We start from the raw sequence: 22,730 nt of genomic DNA, 5'->3' as shown, positions 1-22,730 counted from the left end.
TCAAATGCATTTCGGATCTATTGTCATGACATTCTCGATACAGTTCTTCTACTATAAAAGCTGAATTTAGTGGTGAAGAGTTCTTAGTGAAGCCCCGTTGGAATATATTCTGGCTGCTCTTTATGTTTGGTGCTATCCTATCACGCAGTATTGCTTCAATGACCTTGCCAATCACCGGTAGAATTGTTATGCCCCTATAGTTCCCTGAAACATTGGGTTCACCTTTGTTTTTGAAAATGGGAGTCACCACACCTCTCTTCAAAGCCGCAGGAAACAGTCCACTAGCAAATACATGGGATACAACCTTTAAAAGATACTCAAAGGTGCTGTCTTCACAGTTCAATAAATGTTCGACTGACATGTTGTAAACATCAGGCGCTTTACCAGTATTCAGACTTTTAACTGCTTTTTCAAGTTCAATTTTAGTTACAGGTTGGACGTATTGATTGCGGTTCATATTCACAGTCAGTTCGTATTCAATATTGACGATTTCATCATATACATTGTCGAAAAGGTCATTGGCAGCCTGTTGCCCAAGAGCTTCAAAATGATCATGAAAACCACATAAAATTTTATCTTCTTGGTACCGTTGGTTACCTACGTATAAATCAGTAATAAACCTGCCCTGCTTGTTACGTTGGCTATTCACTAGCTTATGAATTGTTCTAGAGTCATATTTCCTGCTTTCAATTATCTTCTGTTTTAGTTCATAGTCTTTTTTCGCAATTGCCTGCCTAACACTGGATCGTAGTGCCCTCTTAGCCAAGTTCTTTTCAGTTAATAAACTACTCTCTCCACGCGGTCTACCCGCCCGCTTCCAAGCTTTGTATGCATTTTTCATGTTCATGACATTGTCTCTAATTTCTGGGTTCCACACCTTTAACTTAGGTTTAGAATTAAACGGTTTCCTTCTACTGGCAAGATTTGACGCAGATTCACTCATAAGCTCACAGAAATCTTTAACAACCTCCTCGACATTATCATCATCAATTTCAGTTTCTAGGGTTGCGAGACCGTCCTTGACCCTAATGGAATATACGTGTTTATCAATAGTTCTCCAGTTCACCCTAGTGCTTATTACGCTCTCTTCTGGCTTTATATTTAAAGTAAAATTACACAAAAGTTCAACCTTTATAGGATAGTGATCCGATGTATTTGTCCGCAGGTCGTTAAGTACGACCTTTCTTGAAGTGATTAGCACTGATGGCACATTGTACAGAAAAAAGTCTATCTCGGTGCACTCATTGCCTCGAGGGTCAAGGTATGTTTCCCCGGAATTCTCAAATTTAAGATCAAAGTCATTTACCAGTTCTTTCAAGTAATTAAGTCTTCTAGATCCATGAGCCCCTCCAAGATTTTCGTTAAAGTCGCCGCCCAAAAGGATATAATTGTCAGAGTTATATTTTAAAATGATTTCCCTTATCTGGTCCACACAATCGCAAAACTCGGTCACATTACCGCTCAACCCCCGACAGGGCATGTATACAGACACTATGACTTATTGTCCTTGAAGTTAGAAAGTTGCAGGCATTGAATTCTGTTTCCTCCGTCGTCAAGCACGGTCACTTTTGGATCAAGTTCTTTCTTCCATAAAACACCTACCCCGCCAAAACCTCGCGGAAGCTGTGTAGGCAATAATGGGTCATTGTAATCTGTACCTTTTCCAACAGAGTTTATGTTTTCGTGAACTTCACTTAAGAGATCAATTTGAGACTGAAATAGCCAATGTTCTTGCACAAGTATAATATCGTTACACTTAAAAATGTTTAATGTTTTGCTATCAACACAAAGCTCGGAACAGTAAGGTACATAGATTTTTTTCAAGTATAACAGTTTCATTATTCATAATTGGAGTAAAAAAGATTTTGTAGGAAAAGTGCACCCTGTCAGTGATTTTTACCACATAATTAGGCTCATATTTGCTTTCATTTTGAAAAAGAAAACGTGCCATGTAAGGAAAAAGTGGGACAATTGAACTTTACCGGTACGCAACACTTAACATCAAACAGCGTACCCTAACCCTTAACACATAACTTACGCAACACCTTATTATCCTATATATTTCCTTAGTATCGGGGGCTACCGCCCCCAAACCCCCGCTTTGTCGATAGTGGTAAACAACTGCGTACCAGTAAAGTTCAATCTAGCCGAAAAAGTTGTGTTGTAAATGCATGGAAATCAAGGACAGCATATTTGAATTTTATGACCGAGTATTGATGTTTTCCTCAAACAAACAACAAAAAAGTATATTGTGTCCCAAATACAAAAATTACTATTCTGAAAATGATATACTTTTTGTGTGATCATCTATATATATACATTCTTCATCCAAATGCTAATACCAAATACATGTATTATCCCTACTGGATATGTGGTGTTTACACTTACTTATTAATCCAGTTTAAAGGGGTTTAAAGGGGCCTTTTCACAGATGTTGGCATTTTTTTAACTTATTCATTAAATCAGGGGTGTCAAAGTTCAGGATTATTCCTGAAATCAGGATTTTTGCCCTGAAGGACCAAATTTGATATTGATATAAATCAGAGGATTTTTTCTGGAATTTTAAGATTATTATCACAAAATGTCAACTTAAACACATTTTATTTTACTTTAACATAATGTTTACAAAGTTATAACCAAAAGTTAACAAAGGTACATGAATTATTAACCCTTTTTTGCTCTTGTCCCCAAACGATAAGCTCATTTTCAGGATTTTAGATTTTGGCCAATTGACACCCCTGTTAAATGCTTTATATTGATAAATGTAAACATTGGATCGTAAAAGCTCCAGTAAAAAATCAAGAAAAAAATTAAAAAAAGGAAAAGAACATTGCCCGGAGCAGGTTTCGAACCAGTGACCCCTGGAGTCCTGCCAGAGTCCTGAAGTAAAAACGCTTTAGCCAACTGAGCTATTCCGCCGAGTACACATTCTGGACGTATTTTATACGTTATATAAGCAATCTTCGTAGTTTCACAAAATTTAACGACAAAAACAGAACTCTCCAAATTATTCAATCGTTTCGCGTTGCAACGCTTTATAATTTTTAGGTTTTAAAATCGTCAAAAGATGCATATAATGGCTATATTAGAGCATGGTTAATGTTCAGTATTACTGTTTCCTCACAAATATCATAACTAAAACGAAAACTTACGAATCTGAAACAACTTTTTTCAATTTTGTCAATTAACCAAAGCGTGAAAAGATCCCTTTAATATATAAAATACTAGTAATGACATGCTATGTCGTGAATGTCTGAATAAATAAAAACGATGACGCATATCATAATGGATCATTTCACACAGTGAAGGCCAGAGTGAGCACTGCACACTTCTCATGAAACACTAATATCAGTTCTTACTCCTATACAAGTGCTTGTGTATTTGACATCTGTATATAATTATTTTGTTAAATAACTTGAAGAAAATGTTGTCAATTTATAGAAACAACTTTGAGAAGGCTTATTGAAGCCAAATTAATAAGAAAAGACCAAATATTTTTATTTTAATAAATACAAATGGTTAAAATTATTCACACACAATTTGCAATTGTGCATAATTTTGTTCGACTGAAACTTATTGATGATCTTATGAACCTGTCTGAATATAACAACATGTACTAGTCAAATATCAACTTCAACATTTCAGTGATACATTGTATGCTGATTACCTGTGCAGGAGGAAAATGAAACCAGACAGATTATGGACTCAAATTCAACCCGTAAAAAAGCTAGGAACTTGCAGTCACTGAGTGTTCTTGTTTACAGTCATGTGTTCAATGCTGCCACAACATAAACATTATAGCTGGCTCTGGACTCGACCTTATGCATCTTAAAATGATCTTTGAACACGATGGTCTCAAGAACATTTTTATAATGAATAACTTTGACGGTCAGCCCAGGGTCACCAACTCCAAGCGTCTTTTGGAGACACTTATTCCAACCAGTCGAAGTTCTTCAAAGAACTACCACGACAGTCGTGTATTTGTTTTGTTTGTCATAATAAGTTTAATGTTTAATATCACTAGTATCACTAGTCATTGATACATTGATAAATCTATTTTTCTTTAAACGCGTTTGATTGAATGATTATATGTGCCTTGTTACTTAATTATTAATGTTCTTATTTCCCTGTAACATTTTCAAGTCTTATTTATAGAAGAACGCATTTCACGTGCTATTTCAAACAAGGTTAGCAAATCTTACTGCACTGAGTAGGTTCCATCTCACACATGATATATGATATGTATGTATGTTTATGGGTTTATTATAGGCTTTTCCTCTTTTTTTTATCTTTTTATAATAATTTTTGAACATTTAGCTCATCTTAATGCTCACATATAAAAATCTCAAATTCAGTATGGCGTTTCTGGAAAAGGGGGGGGGGGGGTAACCTTGATTGTAAAGCGGGAACTTTTCGTTTTCACTGGTGACCCCCATTTTTAGCTTATTATTATAAAGCAATGTCTTTGCCATCAACTGCTAGTTTCTGTCTAGTTTTTTGTTCGTTTGTAAGTTTTTCATTGTTTGCAAAGTATTTTGTATTGTTTTCATTGTGTTCAACATGCTGTGCCCGTGCACAAAGTATTATGCCATCAAATTGTAGTTTTCAACTATGTTATTCAAAATGTTCCTATTTTTGAGTGAGTATAAAGATTTCCATTATTTTTATCTCTAATTATGCGTTAAGAACAATATTGATATCACCTCCAACTAAAATGTTTTTATCTTTGTTATTTATTTTATTGGAATGTAATGTTTCATAAAATTTGGATTCATCTATATTCAGGCCGTAAACGTTTATTAATGTTAATTGTGTTTCGTGTATTATTATCCCGCGCCAGAGGCGGAGGGATATTATTTCGGCGTTGTCCGTCCGTCCAGCTGTCCGTCTGGCCGGCACTTTTGTGTTTGGAGCCATATCTTGGAAGTGCTTTGGCGGATTTCATTGAAACTTGGTATGAGTATATATATGCATAAGAGGATGAAGCACGCCATATGGCATTGTACACAATCTGTTAAAAACAGAGTTATGGCCCTTTGCATCTTGAAAAAATACTTTTTACTATAGGCACTTTTGTGTCCGGAGCCATATCTTGGAAGTGCTTTGGCGGATTTCATTGAAACTTGGTATGTGTCTATATATATGCATAACAGGATGATGCACGCCAAATGGAATCATACACCATCTGTTAAAAACAGAGTTATGGCCCTTTGTATCTTGAAAAAATGCTTTTTACTACAGGCACTTTTGTGTTCGGAGCCATATCTTGGAAGTGCTTCGGCAGATTTCATTGAAACTTGGTATGAGTATATATATGCATAAGAGGATGATGCACGCCAAATGGCATTGAATACCATCTATCTGTTAAAAACAGAGTTATGGCCCTTATTATCTTGAAAAAATGCTTTTTACTATAGGTACTTTTGTATCCGGAGCCATATCTTGGAAGTGCTTTGGTGGTTTTCATTGAAACTTGGTATGAGTATATATATGGATAAGAGGATAATGCACACCAAATGGCATTGTACACCATCTGTTAATAATGGAGTTATGGCCCTTTGTATCTTGAAAAAATGCATTTGTTTGTGTGTCGGCAGCCATATCTTGGAAGTGCTTTGGCGGATTTCATTGATACTTGGTATGAGTATATTTATTGATAAGATAATAATGCACGCCAAATGGCATTGTACATTATCTGTTAATAATGGAGTTATGGCCCTTTTTATCTTGAAAAAAATGCTTTTTTGAGTGTCAAATAAAACACTTTAGTGTCCAGCAGCATATTGGCGGGGGATATCAATTCAACAAATTTGCTTGTTATATCTATACTTGCTTGTCTGCCAATTATTATTTCTTTCAAGTTATCCACTGTTATTCCTGTATTACTTTTGATCAGTAAAGTGATGCCTTGTTTATTTGTATGTTGTCCGCTAAGATAAATATCTCCGTCCCATGCACTTTTCAATGTTTGTGCAAATGTCTGTGTGATGTGATTTTCCTGTAAAAGACTTTTTTCGTCTAACCATTTGAAAATTTAAGTGTGTTTGTCTTTGTTATTTAGCCCTTTAACATTTAGAGTACATATGTTAATATTCATACAAAAGGAGGAGAAATACATGCCACTTTTCTTGTTTCTAACAATTTAAAATCATTTTGTAGAGCTAGATTATTTGTTAATACTAAATTATGCAAAATTATATTACGCTTTGACGTTAAAAACAATAACCTTCCATGTCCTACAGGTTGTTGATACATTCTGTTCATTTAATTGATCTACGTACTTGTTCATTTATTACAATGGTATTGGTAACTATGCCCTGCATGCCTTCATTTAAATTGATCTTGATACCATTTTTTAAACATTTCATTATCATTAACACTTTGCTTTCCGCATGGTAAGACCACCAATTTTAAATGAATGAATAATTTAGTGAATTAGTTAAATGTGTTTGAATATCGTTCCAAAATATTTTATAACACTTGTTAGTGATGTTATCAGATCCCGAACATTTGTTATTTTGCATTTCTTTAAGAGCTAGTCCACATTCATATTCAGTTAGTAATCTGTCACATACTTCTTTTTCCTCTTCATTTAAAGCATGATGTGTTTTTTTACAGAGGGTGTTATTTTCGACATTCTTTCGTTTATAGTGTTTCAAAAAATAGGCTTGTTCTATTATTTGCACAATATTCATATTCAGTTTGTAATCCTTCACATACTTGTTATTCCTCTTCCTTTAAAGCATGATGTGTTATTTAACAGAGGTTGTTATTTTCGACATTATTTCGTTTATAGTGTTTCGAAAAATAGGCTTCTTCTATTATTTGACTTTTATTTGTTATGTCTTTGCCATTAACTACTAGGTCTGTGTATAGTTTTGTGTTTGCTTCTACGTTTTAAAATGTTTGCACAGTATTTTGTATTGTTTTCATTTTGTTCAACATGATGTGCCCGTGCTCGAAGTATTATGCCATTGAGGTGTGTGTGATAAATTCCTTCTATTATAATTTTTGTTTGTAAGAATTTCCTTCTTCAATGGAGATGGTATAATTTGTGTTTCTTTTATGCACCTGTTTTTCAAGTGCTTCAATGACTTATGGCTTCATTTTCAAGTTTGTGTGTTTCTTTTTTTTTTAGCTTACCTGAGCACAACGTGCTCATGGTGGTCTTTTGTGATCGCCTTTTGTGCGTCGTCTGTTGTGCAGCGGCAACATTTACCTTGTTAACACTTTAGAGGTCACATTTATTGTCCAATCTTCATGAAACTTGGTCAGAACATGTGTCCCATTAATATCCTGGACGAGTTCGAAAATGCTTCTTGTTGTTGAAAAACCTGGGTGCCAGGGGGCGTGGCAGTTTTCCTAATATGGCTATTGTAAAACCTTGTTAAGACTCTAGAAGTTACATTTTTTGTCCAATCATCATGAAACTTGGTCGGAACATGTGTCCCAATAAAATCTTTGACAAGTTTAAAAATGGTTCCGGTTGGAAGAAAAACATGGCCGCCAGGGGGCAGGGCAGTTTTCCTATTATGGCTATAGTAAAACTTTATCACACTGTAGAAGTCAAATTTATTGTCCTTAGTCAGAACATTTGTTCTAATGATATCTTGGACGAGTTCGAATATAGTTCCGGTTGGTTGAAAAACATGGCTGCCAGGTGGCGTGGCAGTTTTTCCTTAAATGGCTACAGTAAAACCTTGTTAACACTCTCGAAGTCACATTTTTAGTCCGTCAGAACATGTTTCCCAATAAAATCTTAAACGAGTTCGAAAATGGTTCCAGTTGAATGGAAAAAATGGGCGCCAGTGGTCGTGACAGTTTTCCTTATATAGCTTTAGTGTATAGTAAAACCTTTTTAACACTCTAGAAGTCACATTTATTGTCCAATCTTCATGAAACTTAGTCAGAACATTTCTTCAGACTATATCTCGGATGAGTTTGAAAATGGTTCTGGTCTGTTGAAAAACATGGCTGCCAGGGGGCGGGCCAGTTTTCCTTACATGGCTATAGTAAAACCTTGTTATAATGCTAGAAGTCACATTTGTGGTCCAATGCCTATGAAACTTGGTCAGAATATTTGTACTAATGATATCTGGGCTCAGATCGAAAATGGTTGAGGTCCGTTTAAAAACAGGTCCGTTAGAACATTTGTTCTAACAATAGCTCAGCTGAGTTTGAAAATGGTCAGGATTCGTTGAAAAATATTGCCGCCGGGGGGGGGGGGCAGTTGTCCTTATATGGCTTAAGTGAAAACTTGTTGAAGCTATATATGCCTCATTTATTGGCCATGAAACTTGGTCAAAACATTATTTTGTCCCACTGAAATCTTAGCGAAGATTGAAACTGGGTCATATGAGCTTAAAAACTAGGTCACTAGGTCAAATATAAAAAAAACATGTTGAAAGTCACTTTTTTGGTCTAATCTTCATGAATCAGCTTGCATTTGTCCAGAATAGTCTAGTTCCTTTTGCTCTCAGGTGAGCGCCTTAGGACCTAACGGCCCTCTTGTTTTAAATGACGTGCATCTTATTGTTGTGTTAAGTATCTTGCCTTTAATTATTTCCCATAAGGTGTTTGGATTTGCATCTTTGTTATCTTAAACTGTATTGGTTATTACCTGTTATATTTGTGTTTGATATTGTATATCTTTTCAGAAGCTATTATTATGCCCCCCTTCGAAGAAGAGGGGGTATATTGCTTTGCTCATGTTGATCGGTCTGTCGGTCGGTCTGTCCGTCCACCAGGTGGTAGTCAGACGATAACTCGAGAACCCTTGGGCCTAGGATCATGAAACTTCATAGGTACATTGATCATGACTCGCAGATGACCCCTATTGATTTTGAGGTAACTAGGTCAAAGGTCAAGGTCACAGTAACCAGAAATAGTAAAATGGTTTTTGAATGATAACTCAAGAACGCATACGCCTAGGATCATGAAGCTTCATGGGTAGATTGATCATGACTTGCAGATGACCCCTATTGATTTTGAGGTCACTAGGTCAAAGGTCAAGGTCACGGTGACCCGAAATAGTAAAATGGTTTCCGTATGATAACTCAAGAACGCATACACCTAGGATCATGAAACTTCATGGGTAGATTGATCATGACTCGCAGATGACCCCCTTTTGATTTTGAGGTTACTAGGTCAAAGGTCAAGGTTACGGTGACCCGAAATAGTAAAATGGTTTTCGGATGATAACTCGAAAACGTTTACGCCTAGGATCATGAAACTTCATAGGTAGATTAATCATGACTTGCAGATAAACCCTATTGATTTTGAGGTCACAAGGTCAAAGGTCAAGGTCACGGTCACCCGAAATAGTAAAATGATTTTCGGATGATAACTCAAGAACGCTTTTGCCTAGGATCATGACACTTCATAGGTACATTAATCGTGACCCGCAGATGACCCCTATTGATTTTCAGGTCACTAGGTCAAAGGTCAAGGTCACAGTGACAAAATTCGTATTCACACAATGGCTGCCACTACAAAGGAAAGCCCGTATGGGGGGCATGCATGTTTTACAAACAGCCTTTGTTTACTTTTAAAGTACCTTGGGCCTCTTTCAGGTTGTATTTCATGCAGTTAAAGTTCAACTATCGAGTGATCAGCCATAAATCCTGGTTTTATGTTGCATGTGTCGATAATGTTTCAAATAGATTCGCATATTTAAAAAAATCTTATCTCCAAAATATTGCTGGTTTTGTATTTGAGTGCCAGGTGAATTTTCTTTCATTATGATTAACTGTATGCCATATGTCTATCAAATTGTAGTTTTCAATTATGTTATGTAAAATGTTCCTTTTTTTGGAGTGAGTATAAAGATTTTCACTTCTTTTATCTCTTATAATGGGTTAAGAATATTATTGAAATCCTCTCCAACTATAATGTTCTTATCTTGGTTATTTATTATAACATTTGGATTCATCTATGTTCGGACCGTAAACGTTCATTAATGTTAATTGTGTTTCGTGTATTTTTATATCTATACTTGCTTGTCTGCCAATCATTATTTTCGTTCAAGTAATCCACTGTTATTCCTGTATGACTTTTACTCAGACAAGCGATGCCTTGTTTATTTGTATGTTGTCCGCTAAGATAAATATCTCCGTCCCAACCACTTTTCAATGTTTTTGCTAAGGTATGTTTTAGGTGACTTTCCTGTATAAAAAAGACATATATTACTTTTTTTTTGTCTTACCATTTGAAACTTTTAGTGCATTTGTCTTTGTTATTTAGCCCTTGTACATTTACAGTACATATGTTAATACTCACACAAAAGGACGAGAATTGCAGGATACCATTCTTGTTCCAAACATTTTAAAATCATTTTGTAGAGCTAGATTATTAGTTAGTAGTTCATTATGTCAAGTTATATTAAGCTTTGATGTTAAAAACAATTACCTTCAATGTTCTACAGGTTGTTGATACATTGTGTTTATTAAATTGATCTCAGCACTAAGTACTTGTTCATTTATTACGATGGTATTGGTAACTTTGCCCTGCCTTCAGATTGATCTCAAAACCATTTTCAAACATTTCATTATCATTAGCACTTTCCTTTCAAAATGCCATCATTGTCATTATATTGACTGAAAATAGTCTACCAGTCACACATAACTTAATTAATATCTCCCTTTTTAGCTCGACTTTTAGAACAAAACAAGAGCTATTGTCATAGCCAGGTAGTCGGCGTTCGCGTTTGTTTAGTTGTCTGTAAATGTCAATTTCCGCAAAGACTATCAAAGATATCTTCTTCAAACTTACAATACTTGCTCTATTTCGCCTGTTAAGTCCATACTGACAAGGCTTGTTACCATGTGACCTATATTTATGGAATAATCTTCCCTTGTTTTGACTTAGTACATAGAAATATTGGCAAATTCTCAACAAAAAACTTAATTTTCTCAAACATTGTCCAACCTTTCAACTTGACAGTCTGCATACTTATATTATATGATGACATGCAACTTCTGACAAAAGCACATAACTTTATCCGTCATATTTTACTAGTTATTACCGACTTACAATTTCTCAAACACTATCGAAGCTTTCAACTTCAAAGTCTATGCACTTGTAGAATATCAACACCTTCATCTTCTGACAACAGAAGACAACTATTCACCATTTTGTAAGAGTTATTCCCCTTTTCCGACTTCAATTTCTCAATCATTAAAAGCTTTCAACTTGAAATGCAACACTCTTGTAAAATGATTATGTGATGACCTACTTCTATCGACACCAGGAAACTATTCCTCTTTTTGGATTTGAAATTTAGTCTGTGTCAAGCACTTGTATTCCAGCGTCCTGCACCCGTTGGCAGTGCTCTTGTCAACACTTGATACTGCTTGTCCAGAGTATAAATGAGAAGCTTGACATCCGATTAATACTTCAGTTAAAGAAACCTAGCACTACTTATGAATCTTCCTCTTCATCTCTTGAAAATGTTTGTCTGTAAAATACAACCATAAATCTAATACTTAATTTTAACTTTTTCTCACATACATTGTTTTTATGTCCCGAAGGCAGGCGTATGGTTTCTGAACTGTCTGTCCGAAAAATTATACTTTTGCCATAACTTTCATACTACAGAACATTTTTTTCACTTGATATTTGTTCACAATTCTTCTTTGATCAACACCTTCCCACGGACATATTTCTTGATGACCTTGGCCCTTGAACTCAAAAAAGTCAAAGCACCCAATAACTTAACATTCACCATAACTTTGCGGTTCATGATTGGATTTACTTTATTTTTGTCCATAACTGCCCTTTGGACAAGACCTTCCCACTGACCTATTTTATGATGACCTTGACCATTGAATGACCTTAGCTTAAAGGTCGAAGTGTTTAAAACTAGATAGACATATTAAGCACGAGTAACATATTAAACCTTCAACTTCATAACATCAGCATGCATGTACACTGTATCTGGCAGCAAAATAGCGTGGATCCGTTTACATTTACTTCAGTTTAGTCACTACACTTCTTTCCAAGCACCCTAAATCTAGCCCCAGGCCTTCAGCGCCTACGGCGCTTTGATTATTATTTCTTTTGTCACAATGTATTCAATGTGAATTTCCGGCTACGATATCCGAACATTTACCAACGAACGCGAGACTTGCTTCGGGAAGCTTCCGAAGAATGACGTAGTTCTCATAAATACGTCGTTCTTCCGACTACTGAAAATATCAACATAATAGTTTCCAATAAATACTAGATGAAATATACAATACCGTTTATCATTATCCACAAATGTTTGAATATTACTGACATATAACGTTTAATACAACATACTAACTTTTAATTCAAACTGTTTAACTGCTGTTACAAAATCATTTTGATACAGTTTATAATCATTGAAAGTAGGTATGATACAGAAACTTCTTGTCAACATACAGTCTGTGACAGGCGTGAAATGGTTTCGGCGTCGGTTTGCCTCCCATTGCCAATGACTCGACCTGAGATGCTTTTGTATTCACCTTTATCACATCACCGAGGTAACCTTTCGTCGATTCATCCTCTGTTAAAATCATTGAATTATTCTCATGATGCGCTACACCCAATACTTTCTTGTCAAGTGAAAAATAAAAGCCCGCGTCAACAAAACCGAAATCCGACGTCAGTTTCAAAACATGCTCTTTTTCGCGTTCCAACGACAGCAGACATATATCTTTCCCAATAGTCAAAGCGTGAAATTGTTTAGAAATGAACGGTAGCTGAGAAATCACCGTCGGTTCTTTATGCCGCACGTGATAATCCTGAACATTGCTAATTTTATGCCCGTGTTTACCGATACCGCCGAAAACAAGCACCTGTTCACCGGAAACGGCCGAGGTCGCCGAATAGACTAGTTCTCCCACCGGTAACCAACGGTGACCCAGTATACTGTATTCCTCAATCGAATCGATTGGACGGTATTGTCTCAGACTGCCGATGCAATAAAGGGCATTGCCAAGAGAAACCATAGTGTGGTGTGTTCTCATCTTCCTTAGCTGACCTGCAGACGACAAAATTGTATTAGTCTCGCTCTGCTCAAACGGGGCTTAATGCATGTGCGCCAAGTGTCGTCCCAGATTAGCCTGTGCAGTCCGCCCATGCTAACAAAGGACCACACTTTCCGCAAAGATTTTATTTTCGTTTAAAAGATACTTCCTTGAACGAAAAATTCTGAAAAGCGAAAATTGATGTCCGTGATTTGCTTGTTCGGACTGCATGGCCGAATCTGAAACAAAGATATATCAATAAACATTATTGATAGATCTTTGTCTGGGGCGACACTTTACGAACATGCATTATGCCCCGTTTACCCAAAGAGGGACTCATATACAGAAACATGGTTGTTGTTATGAAAAACATTCGGGCTCAACTGTGCAATGAAAACAGGAATATAATCGTTCTATGACTATCACCAATACAAACTACGTACACTAAATTTTCAACAAGCTTTTACAATTATTGTCTACTATACTGAAAAGTAAACGTTTATGATACAAACATAAATAGTTTCTTGTTTTAAATACAAACGGAAATACGCGCTTTGAAAGACTGCCCAAAGACCAATTGAGGATCCGGTCATAACTTACTAATGATAGAAAAACATTTATGTTTATGTTTAAAATGAAACCAGACATATACGTGTTCATTTTGGGCCAAGTAGGTTGCAGATAATTAATTCAATCACACTTTTTTCATTACATACAAAAAGACTGCAAAATATACATACATAATCTGTATTTAAATAAAGCTAACAATGTAACTTAAATGCACAAGCTGTATTATTTATAACAAAGATCTTACAAAGATCTTACAATAAACACGTGTATTTATAGATCTGTGTTTGTAGGGCATGAAGTGTGTCTCAGGATCGTTGTTTAATTAGACCGCTGCTACAGAAACAAGATGCTTAAACTGAATAAAAATCAATGATGAACAGATAATACGAAGCATATACATCAATGGAGAGTAATGAAATTCCAAGAATTTGAAACCTGTGCTTGTTGTCCATTCATTTCTCTCGCTTTCGTATCGCAACAGAGACTTTGGGTTGTTAGTTCCTGCAGATAAGAACAGATCGTAGCCATAGGAACAAATGGCAAAATGTGTCCCTATAAATATAGTCAAACAGGTTTGATTTTAATTACAGGATAAAACAACCGCCATTTATTAAAGTATCAATCTGTTTTAACAAATTATTAGTATTTCCTTAAGAATACTACACACGCCATGAATATATAGTATTACACAGTCAATCATATAAAGGGTATTTGTGAAGAAATGATAATGCTAGAAGAGAATTCCTTTAAATGGTATGACTTTTGTATGACAGTTATCTCACACCATGACGCACTTAAACATTTTTAAGGCATTTTACACACACAAAATCCTGTTACTCAAAGCACTATCAGAGTCATAAACAAAACAACATACAATAAATGTACACTATTAAATAGTAAATAATATTTGTACAAATATGATATTGTTATACATGAATACCTGCACGTGACTTTTTTTTCGAGTTTTCTTTAATAACAAAGCACTTAAACAAAACAAGAGTTATTACTCAAAGAGCATAATGGGTGCCTTCCTCTGCAATACAGGATTCACCAGCAGGGGAGACAACCATGAAAGATTTAGTGTAAACTTAAATTTAGCTCAATTCAACTGAATGCCTACGGCTTATTTTAACACTCTGAAGTCCGTTTCCTGGGTAGAAACTGTACTTTGTGTGTTTGGTTGAGATCTAAAAAACGCTCCCACAAACCCATGACCTTCCAGTCGCCAGGTGGACAACAAATACGGAACACTATGCCACTGACACCATAGAGTGATCACCGAGGCAATGGTAGATTGACCTTTATGCACTAAAAACCTCGGGAATTATTCATGGGTATTGGGGCCAGGGTAAACCACCTGCACTGTTGGTAGTTCACTATAAAACCTGGGGAGTCATCCATGGGCATTGAGGCCAGGGTAAACCATCTGCACTGTTGGAAGTTCACTACAAATCTTAGGAGTCATTCATGGGTATTGACACCAGTGTAAACCATCTGCACTGTTGGTAGTTCACTACAAACCAGGGGAGTCATTCATGGATATTGGGGCCAGGGTCAACCATCTGTACTGCTGGTAGTTCATGACCCAGAGACTACAAACCTGGGGAGTCATTCATGCGTATTGGGACCAGGGTAAACCATCTGCACTACATGTAGTTCACTACAAACCTGAGGAGTCATTCATGGGTATTGAGGCCAGGGTAAACCATCTGCACTGTTGGTAGTTGAAAGTCCACTACAAACCTGGGGAGTCATTTATGGGTATTGGGGCCAGGGTAAACCATCTGCACTGCTGGTAGTTTAGGGCCCAGAGGCAGTATCCACCTTCGTAGAATGAGCCCTTGTCTTTCTTGTTCTCTTTTAATACCTTAACAAATACAATCTATTTTGAGTCACGTCATAGGAAAACAGGGCTTAATGCATGTGGATAAAGACTCCTTCCAGATTGGCCTGTGCAGTTCTTATAGGCTGATCAGGAACAACACTCACCGCCTTTATGGTATTTTTTGGTTAAAAGGAAGTACCTCCAGTTTATGTGGAAAGTTTCGTCCCTGATTAGCCCGTGCGTACTTTACTCACATGCTTTAAGCCCGGCAGAGTTATACTGATAAGGTTGCAGGGCCTCAGACAATATATGTATTTATATTTCATAGCAAAGTCAGATGCAGGTAAAACAATGAAGCCAATAGGCATTGCAAATATTTTTTAGATGTACTGGCAGTTAAGATAAAAAAAATAGGTACACATCAGAGTGTTATGTCTGTATCAATTTCAAGATTCCAATTTGCGTTACAGATTTCAACAAAGAAACTTCATTGGAATTATTATGCTATATTTCCTGTCAACTTAAATGTATGATTGTATATTTTCTAAACATGTATGTGAATAATGCGAAATGTCGGTCTTTCCAACAACAACAACAAATAGAATAGCTGACAAAAATCGGAACCGTCTTAAAAAAATGAAAAAGGTAAGAGCTTAAAAAACATTGCCTTACCAATAAAACTTCATCATAATCATCATCCACCCTGTATTTCATTCTCGGCCCGCTGTAATCCATCTGTCGGGCAGACATCATGTGAAAGTGCTGTGCCTCGTCTAGAAGTCGACGACAATGCACGTTCTCCACGAGGTAAGACACCTGACACAACTTGTGCACGATAAACTTTGACCTCACATGAGGCAACCTCACGTGACTGAACAGCTTCAGGGCGTATTTCTGCCTGGAAGGTTACATTATACTTTATAATTGAGTCAGACTGTACTCTAAACATGAATCAACATATTTTACTCAAAAGCATGTTTTAAACTTATGACAGTTATTCCGGTTTAATCTTTTGGAGAAATTGATAGGGTAAGCAAAGGTGTTCACTATTACATCACTGAAACAGATTGAACTCCACTAGAAAACGGCCGAAAAAACCCAGTTGATTTTGATTTATTCTTTCTTTTCTGTCTGGCAACTACATGACATACTTCTTTTATTTATAAATCAATTCAGTTCAGAATGCTGTGTCAGAAAAAGTACGGTTATTGTGGTCTCTAAGTGCAAAGTGCTGCATGTATTGTACCTTGAAAGCCCATAGATAATCAAAATCAACTAATATTTCGTACAATATTTTGAAAAATAAAGTTAACCCATAAAAATCAATGTTACTTATAGCAATGACCAAAATTTCAACGCTAGATTTGGTCTGGTAATAGAGATTTAACATGATACAAAACATCCGTTTTTATTTTTGTGTGTCACAATATACCGGTATTCCATTAGAATTTCCGGCTACAATATCCGATCAGTTACGAGCGAACACAAGATTGGCTTCAGGCAGCATCGGAAGCACAACGCATTTCTCATGCATACGTCGTTCTTCCGACACTGCCTGAAGCCAGTCTGCCGTTTGCTCTTAACTGTTTAGGCATCGTAGCGGGAAATTAACATGGAATATATTGTCACACAAAAACAAGCATTTTTTATCTGGTTAAATCTATGTTACCATACCACATCTAACGCCGAAATTTTGGCTATTTCTATGAGGGACACTGATTTGTTATGGGTTAACTTTATTTTACAACATAATTTGCGAACATATTAGTTGATTCTGAGTATTTATGATACTTTTAAGAGATTATTAAGTATAGTTTAACCTAGAATCGGAATCATGGTCAATCCATCGGAGAACTGCTTCACACACATGCTCCTCATCCAGGGTAAATAGTCGGTCCTCTTTCACGATTTCGATAATTTCCTCCAGAGAGAGTTTGACAAAATCCTCGCTCTGCCAAATATTGCAAAAGTGGTCTAATACCACCTGCCAGGATTTAGACTGTAAAAAAATCCATTTTAACTGTGCTATGTGGAACAGCGTTTTTATGACATTAAAATACTGTTGAGAAAAGTGTGTATTAAGTAACATAATTTAAATCGGGTTTCCATGTTAATAGTTTAGTAACTTTTTCCATTATTATATTTGTTTTTGTCTCGAAAAAGCTATGAATAATAGACTTATATTTTCATTATGCATTATGATTCAACTATTCAACTATAAATGAATGGTATAATAGTTGTATAAGAGTGAGCTATTACATTATGACAAGCAAGGAAGACTGATGGTTTTGTTTTTGAAATGTTTACAATTTAACTTCATGAGTCATTCTACAATTGGGATGCTTTTCAACAAATATCTAACTTTTACAATTTTGGGTTAATATAACACATGTTATAATTAGATTTTTACTTAATTCAAATGATTAATATTTAATCATAGGGCAAAAAGCCTTAAACAATTAGTCATGGACAATCAACTATGGACAATCAGCCATGGAAAATTAACCATGGACAATCAACCATGAACAATCAAGCATAGAAATATATGGACAATCAACCATGGACAATCAACCATGAAAAATTAACCATAGACAATCAACCCTGGACAATCAACAATGGGCAATCAATCATGGCCACACAGACTTGGACAAACAGACTTTAACAAACAGGATATGACAAATAACTTTATACTAATTTTAATAAACAAACAACCTAGAGCCTTTGACAAACAGCAGAAAGGTATGATAAATGTGAGTCTACTGGAGTTTTTGTACTCTGAGAATTCAGGCGAGAGTAACAGAGTTATGTGTTAATACATTTACATTTTATCAATTTGACTTACCTTGAGATCTTGGCAGTTGTACATGCATGCCAGTCGAAACATTTGTATGCAGTTTGGTGCCTTCAGCTGCTTCAGAAGCAGACCCTCGCATGTTGCTTGTAAACAGTCAACCTTTAATACAAAATGGACATAATATGGGAAATCTGAAAACAAGATGACCATGGGGCCTAAGGCACTCATCTGAGGTCTTCGCATGGCGCTTGTAAATAGTCGAGCTTTAATACAGAATGGACATAATATGGGATATCTATACACAGAAGGGGCATGGGGCAAAAAGGCACTTATCTGAGTTCTTCACATGCTGCTTGCAAACAGTCAACCTGTAATACAGAATGGACATAATATGGGAAATCTGTAACCAAGAGGGCCATGGGGCCTAAGGCACTCATCTGAGTTTTTCACATGGCGCTTGCAACCAGTCAACATTTAATTCACATTGGAAATATCTGGGAAATCTGTAAACAAGATGGACATGGGGCCTAAAGCACTCATCTGAGTTTTTCACATGGTGCTTGCAAACTTCAACCTTTAATACAGAAAAGACATAATATGGGAAATTGGGAAATCTGTAACCAAGAGGACCATGAGGCCAAGGGCACTCATTTTAGTTCTTCAATTGGTGCTTGCAAACTTTCAACCTTTAATACAGAATATACATAATAAGGAAAATCTGTAAACGAGAGGACCATGGGTCCATGGGGCCAAAGGCACTCATCTGAGTTCTTCACATGGTGCTTGCAAACTGTCAACCTTTATACAGAATGCACATAATATGGAAAATCTGTAACCAAAGTGACACATAAAACAAACCAAAAAAAATCTAAAAACGCTGGCAGATGAAACATTAATTAGAAACAGACCCTCACACGAGCATTGCAATCAGCAACCTTTAATACAGAATGGACATAATACTTTACATCTCTAAAAATAAACGGTGACAAACCAAACTCCAAGAAATCTAAAAAAAGCTGGAAAAGAAAACTTTGCTAATTTCTAATGCCCGCGAAAAAGAAATATATGCAAAATTGTATTTTCAATTTAGAATATCGCACCTATACATACATACATGTTATATATACAGAGTCTGTCATGTGTGATAAACAATATTTTCAAATGAATTTACCATTTCTCACTCAGAAGCAAAGTGAAAATGTACAAACAGCATAAGACTAGAACAGCCTGCAAGTTACTCGTAGTCTGTTAATGTTTAATGCTGTTCGCTGCTCACCAGTATCTTAGGGTTGGAAATAAAGCTTTAAAATCTTGAATCTAGTAAGAAAGGTCTTTAATTAAATTTAACTTTCTAAGGGACTACAAATGCGTAAAAATACGGATCAAAGTGTAAGGGTTAAGAGAGACTTTGTACCTGGAAGATCGCTGCCATTTCCAACATGTCCACCTGTTCTACCTTCTCCATCTCCAGGTGACCTGTGTAGGCAAACTGACGGAACTGACTGAATGTGCTGTCATCTAGATCCTGAGGGAACAGTACACGAAAATGATGCTCAATTGATCAGTTTTTGCTCAAGTACTACTACTTAAAAGTAACCGGGTACTAATAAGTATGCTACAATGTACCCGGGGTACATTAAATATACTAAAAAGTACCCCAGAGTATGGCCTGATGCCTTTAAGCATATTTCCCCAGGGTACATTGAAGTATTCATAAGAGTACTACCTGAGCTGACAACGGCCCATTGAGCAACGAATATGGGATGAATCAAAGAATTAAGAAGAAAAGTTTAAGGTAAATTAAGTGAACTGCTCCCCATAATAATCAACTGTTTGAAAGAAGTAAAAATTAATATACTGCTTAAATGAATGATTAAAAAGCATACAAATACATCCTTCTATATATACAAATTGGAATGCCCCATTGCTTCACAAGGCCGAGATATAAGTGTAACCTTAATTTGTTTTTTGTATTTTTATTTTATTTTATCTTGTTATACCTATACTTGAACCTTTAAGTTCCAATTCTGAGATCGGTACATACAATAGATGACATAATTCAAAATAAACACTTTATCAGAATAAAACCTCCATACCAACATTGAGCAGAACATATCTTAACAGTTAATTATTGTATAACGTTGCATTTCAGTCTTGTAATCTAAATTTCCAACTCATGAAATATTGGAAATCGCGGACAAGCTTTTATTTTTGTATTTGACTTCGAAAAGAGTCTGTTTGAGAATAACTGTCAATAAGCACAAGCTATACCATCAATATTTTCTTTAGAATGTGACACAAGTGGCAATTTCCAAGATGTTATTTCAACCCGCACACTCATTTTTGAGTCACCAAAATGGACTTTGGCTTATTGAGACTTTCTCAATTCCGTTTTTTTAGGTAGAACTATTATACTTGGCCCTTGAGTCACTATCTATCGCAAACTAATCCAACTTTACCTGCAGAGTAATGTCAGTCTGATGTGTTGTGGCCTCAAGCAGACTGCCAGTGAACATGGTGCGGAAGTACGGGGACACGGCCACCAGCACCGCCCTGTGACGCGAGAACACACGCCCATTGACCGTAAGGTTCACATCAGCCAGGTCTGTGTCACTCAACAGGCTTGCCATACCCAACTGCATCAGATAGAAAAATAACCTTTTGTTAGAGGTGGGGATGGTAGCAGGGATAAAAGACACTAGCGTATGGCCCCATAAATGGCCCCTTAATGTGTGTTTGTCCCCTGGTTTTTTTGAAACTGCCTCAGATAGGGCAGCCTTCTGAGAAAATTGGGCTTAGGGCGAGTAAAGTTCAATCTGCACAGGGAAGACACTTTCCGCCTAGAATGGATTTTCGTATAAGAGAATTCCATTAAATGAAAAATAAAAAATAAAGTGAAAAGTGTTGTCCCTGATTAGCCTGTGCGAACTGCTCACGCTAATCTGGGATGACACTTTATAATACATTCATTAAGCTCAGTTTTCCTAGCACGCAACTTATATAGAATCAATAATATTTGGCGGATGAGTAGCAGAGATGGAAAACATCAGCCCTCTAGCTTATTGCCCCTTTATTCAAGTTTGGCCTTTAGATTTTGTCAGATAGCAATTATTTCACTAGACAAAAAGTTGTAAAAGAATGAGGATGGACAACTATGGACGAAAAGTGAGTTTCTTTCCCTGGTCAGGCTAGGGGAATATTTATAATGAAAAAAGCATGGTACATGTACTGCTTATTCATTCGTCTTTTTTTGCGCAAAAGGCCATCAGTCCATAAACAAGTATACATTTCACATATACAAACTATATACACCTACTCTTAAGTTTCTACCCTATAGCCTATCTAAGCTATAAGGTCAACAGTTAATTATCAAATATCTAGATAATCCTTTCAATTTTGCTAATATTCAATGTAATTGTAATAGACTATTTAAGTTTTTAATCAAGTTTTTTCTTACAGCATTTAATGCAAAATAAATCAAGGACGAAGCAAATTTGCTATGAATGTCAATAAACAATTTTTAAATGGTCAACATTTTTATTTAGATCATATTGTCTTTTAATAAAATTGAGTGACTGCCTTGTGCAATAGTTTAAAATGTTTTTTTCTCTTACTGAAAGAAAACATTATGAGTATCAAACCAATTTCCAAAAGCTAATTGTCGAGACATTAAAGTATATCAGAGTATCCTACAAAAATCATGTAGTAGAAGCTCATATTTACAATACTATCTATAACATACAGCTACTAGGAAAAAAGATACAAGGAACAGAAAACTATGACAGATGCCTTTTTATTATTGCTTGCAGCTTTCTCATATCAGATGCCATATCCACTTACGCTGCAGGCCTTAATGCATGTGCATGTGTGTAAAGTGCTTCCCCAGATTAGCCTGTGATGTTCGCACAAACTAATGAGGGACAATACTTTTTGCTTTTATGGATTTTTTTGTCTAAAGGAAGTTTCTTCTAAATGAAAATCCAGCTAAGTTGGAAAGTGTTGCCTGATTAGCCACTGTGGAATGCACAGGCTAATTAGGGACAACCCTGCATTGAGGCCATTTTTCCCACACCGAGGCTAACATCTGAAATATACCTTGATTATTTCAGCATGCTGCATTTTTAACTGTTCCATACTTCAGGTATGTTGGCCATCTAAAATAAAAAAGTATTTGTGACTACATAGTATAAATCAAATCTCAAAGAAGGGTACAAAATGAAACTGAATATTTATAAATTAATGGCAAATTCTAGTGAAATTATTGCAAAATCCACATAAGCTGTTAAAGGTAATAAAATATTTTTAGATAGCCCCTAATAGTCTTCACGCTTTTGCTTTTTTTATTGAGAGATTTAAACCAAATTATCATGTAATGTAGTCACCAAAATAATGGTGCTTCTTGACTAAGTAAATAAATTCAAAATATATACTTGCCCAAATATTACTTTACTTAACCCAGATTTTAGGCAAGTGTGTCAGCATGAAGACTCAGCCCGCATTGAAAAAAGCCTGGCAAACAAAAACCAAAGAAATACCTCAAAGTGATGAAAAT

The 22,730-nt window shown here is 36.0% G+C and overlaps 1 protein-coding gene and 1 long non-coding RNA gene across 3 annotated transcripts; one reads left to right on the top strand and one right to left on the bottom strand.

Moving 5' to 3' along the window:
• The first annotated feature begins 8,926 nt into the window (after positions 1-8,926).
• Positions 8,927-10,461, top strand: LOC127841016 (uncharacterized). The gene is made up of 2 exons (XR_008030669.1): positions 8,927-8,992; positions 9,284-10,461. It is a non-coding gene; the product is annotated as an uncharacterized LOC127841016 (long non-coding RNA).
• Positions 10,462-12,051: 1,590 nt separating this feature from the next.
• On the bottom strand, positions 12,052-22,511 carry LOC127841008 (kelch-like protein 29). 2 transcript variants are annotated; one of them, XM_052369491.1, is made up of 10 exons: positions 22,274-22,511; positions 20,638-20,814; positions 19,593-19,703; positions 18,227-18,337; positions 17,205-17,383; positions 16,057-16,282; positions 15,303-15,426; positions 13,995-14,111; positions 12,403-13,003; positions 12,052-12,185 (listed from the first exon to the last, which is right to left on the bottom strand). In XM_052369491.1, the coding sequence occupies exons 1-10, from the start codon at positions 22,310-22,312 to the stop codon at positions 12,089-12,091; spliced, it is 1,782 nt and encodes a 593-aa protein (XP_052225451.1). In that variant the 5' UTR covers positions 22,313-22,511; the 3' UTR covers positions 12,052-12,088. The 2 variants fall into 2 exon arrangements, with proteins under 2 accessions (XP_052225451.1, XP_052225452.1); XM_052369492.1 differs by lacking the exon at positions 12,052-12,185 and having other exon boundaries at positions 12,230-13,003; positions 22,274-22,428.
• Positions 22,512-22,730: the final 219 nt, after the last annotated feature.

This window comes from Dreissena polymorpha, chromosome 8, assembly GCF_020536995.1.
Source record: "Dreissena polymorpha isolate Duluth1 chromosome 8, UMN_Dpol_1.0, whole genome shotgun sequence".
In the NCBI taxonomy this organism is placed as follows: domain Eukaryota; kingdom Metazoa; phylum Mollusca; class Bivalvia; order Myida; family Dreissenidae; genus Dreissena; species Dreissena polymorpha.
The sequence above is the reverse complement of the archived record's forward strand: the minus strand, read 5'-3'. Positions and strand labels throughout refer to the sequence as shown.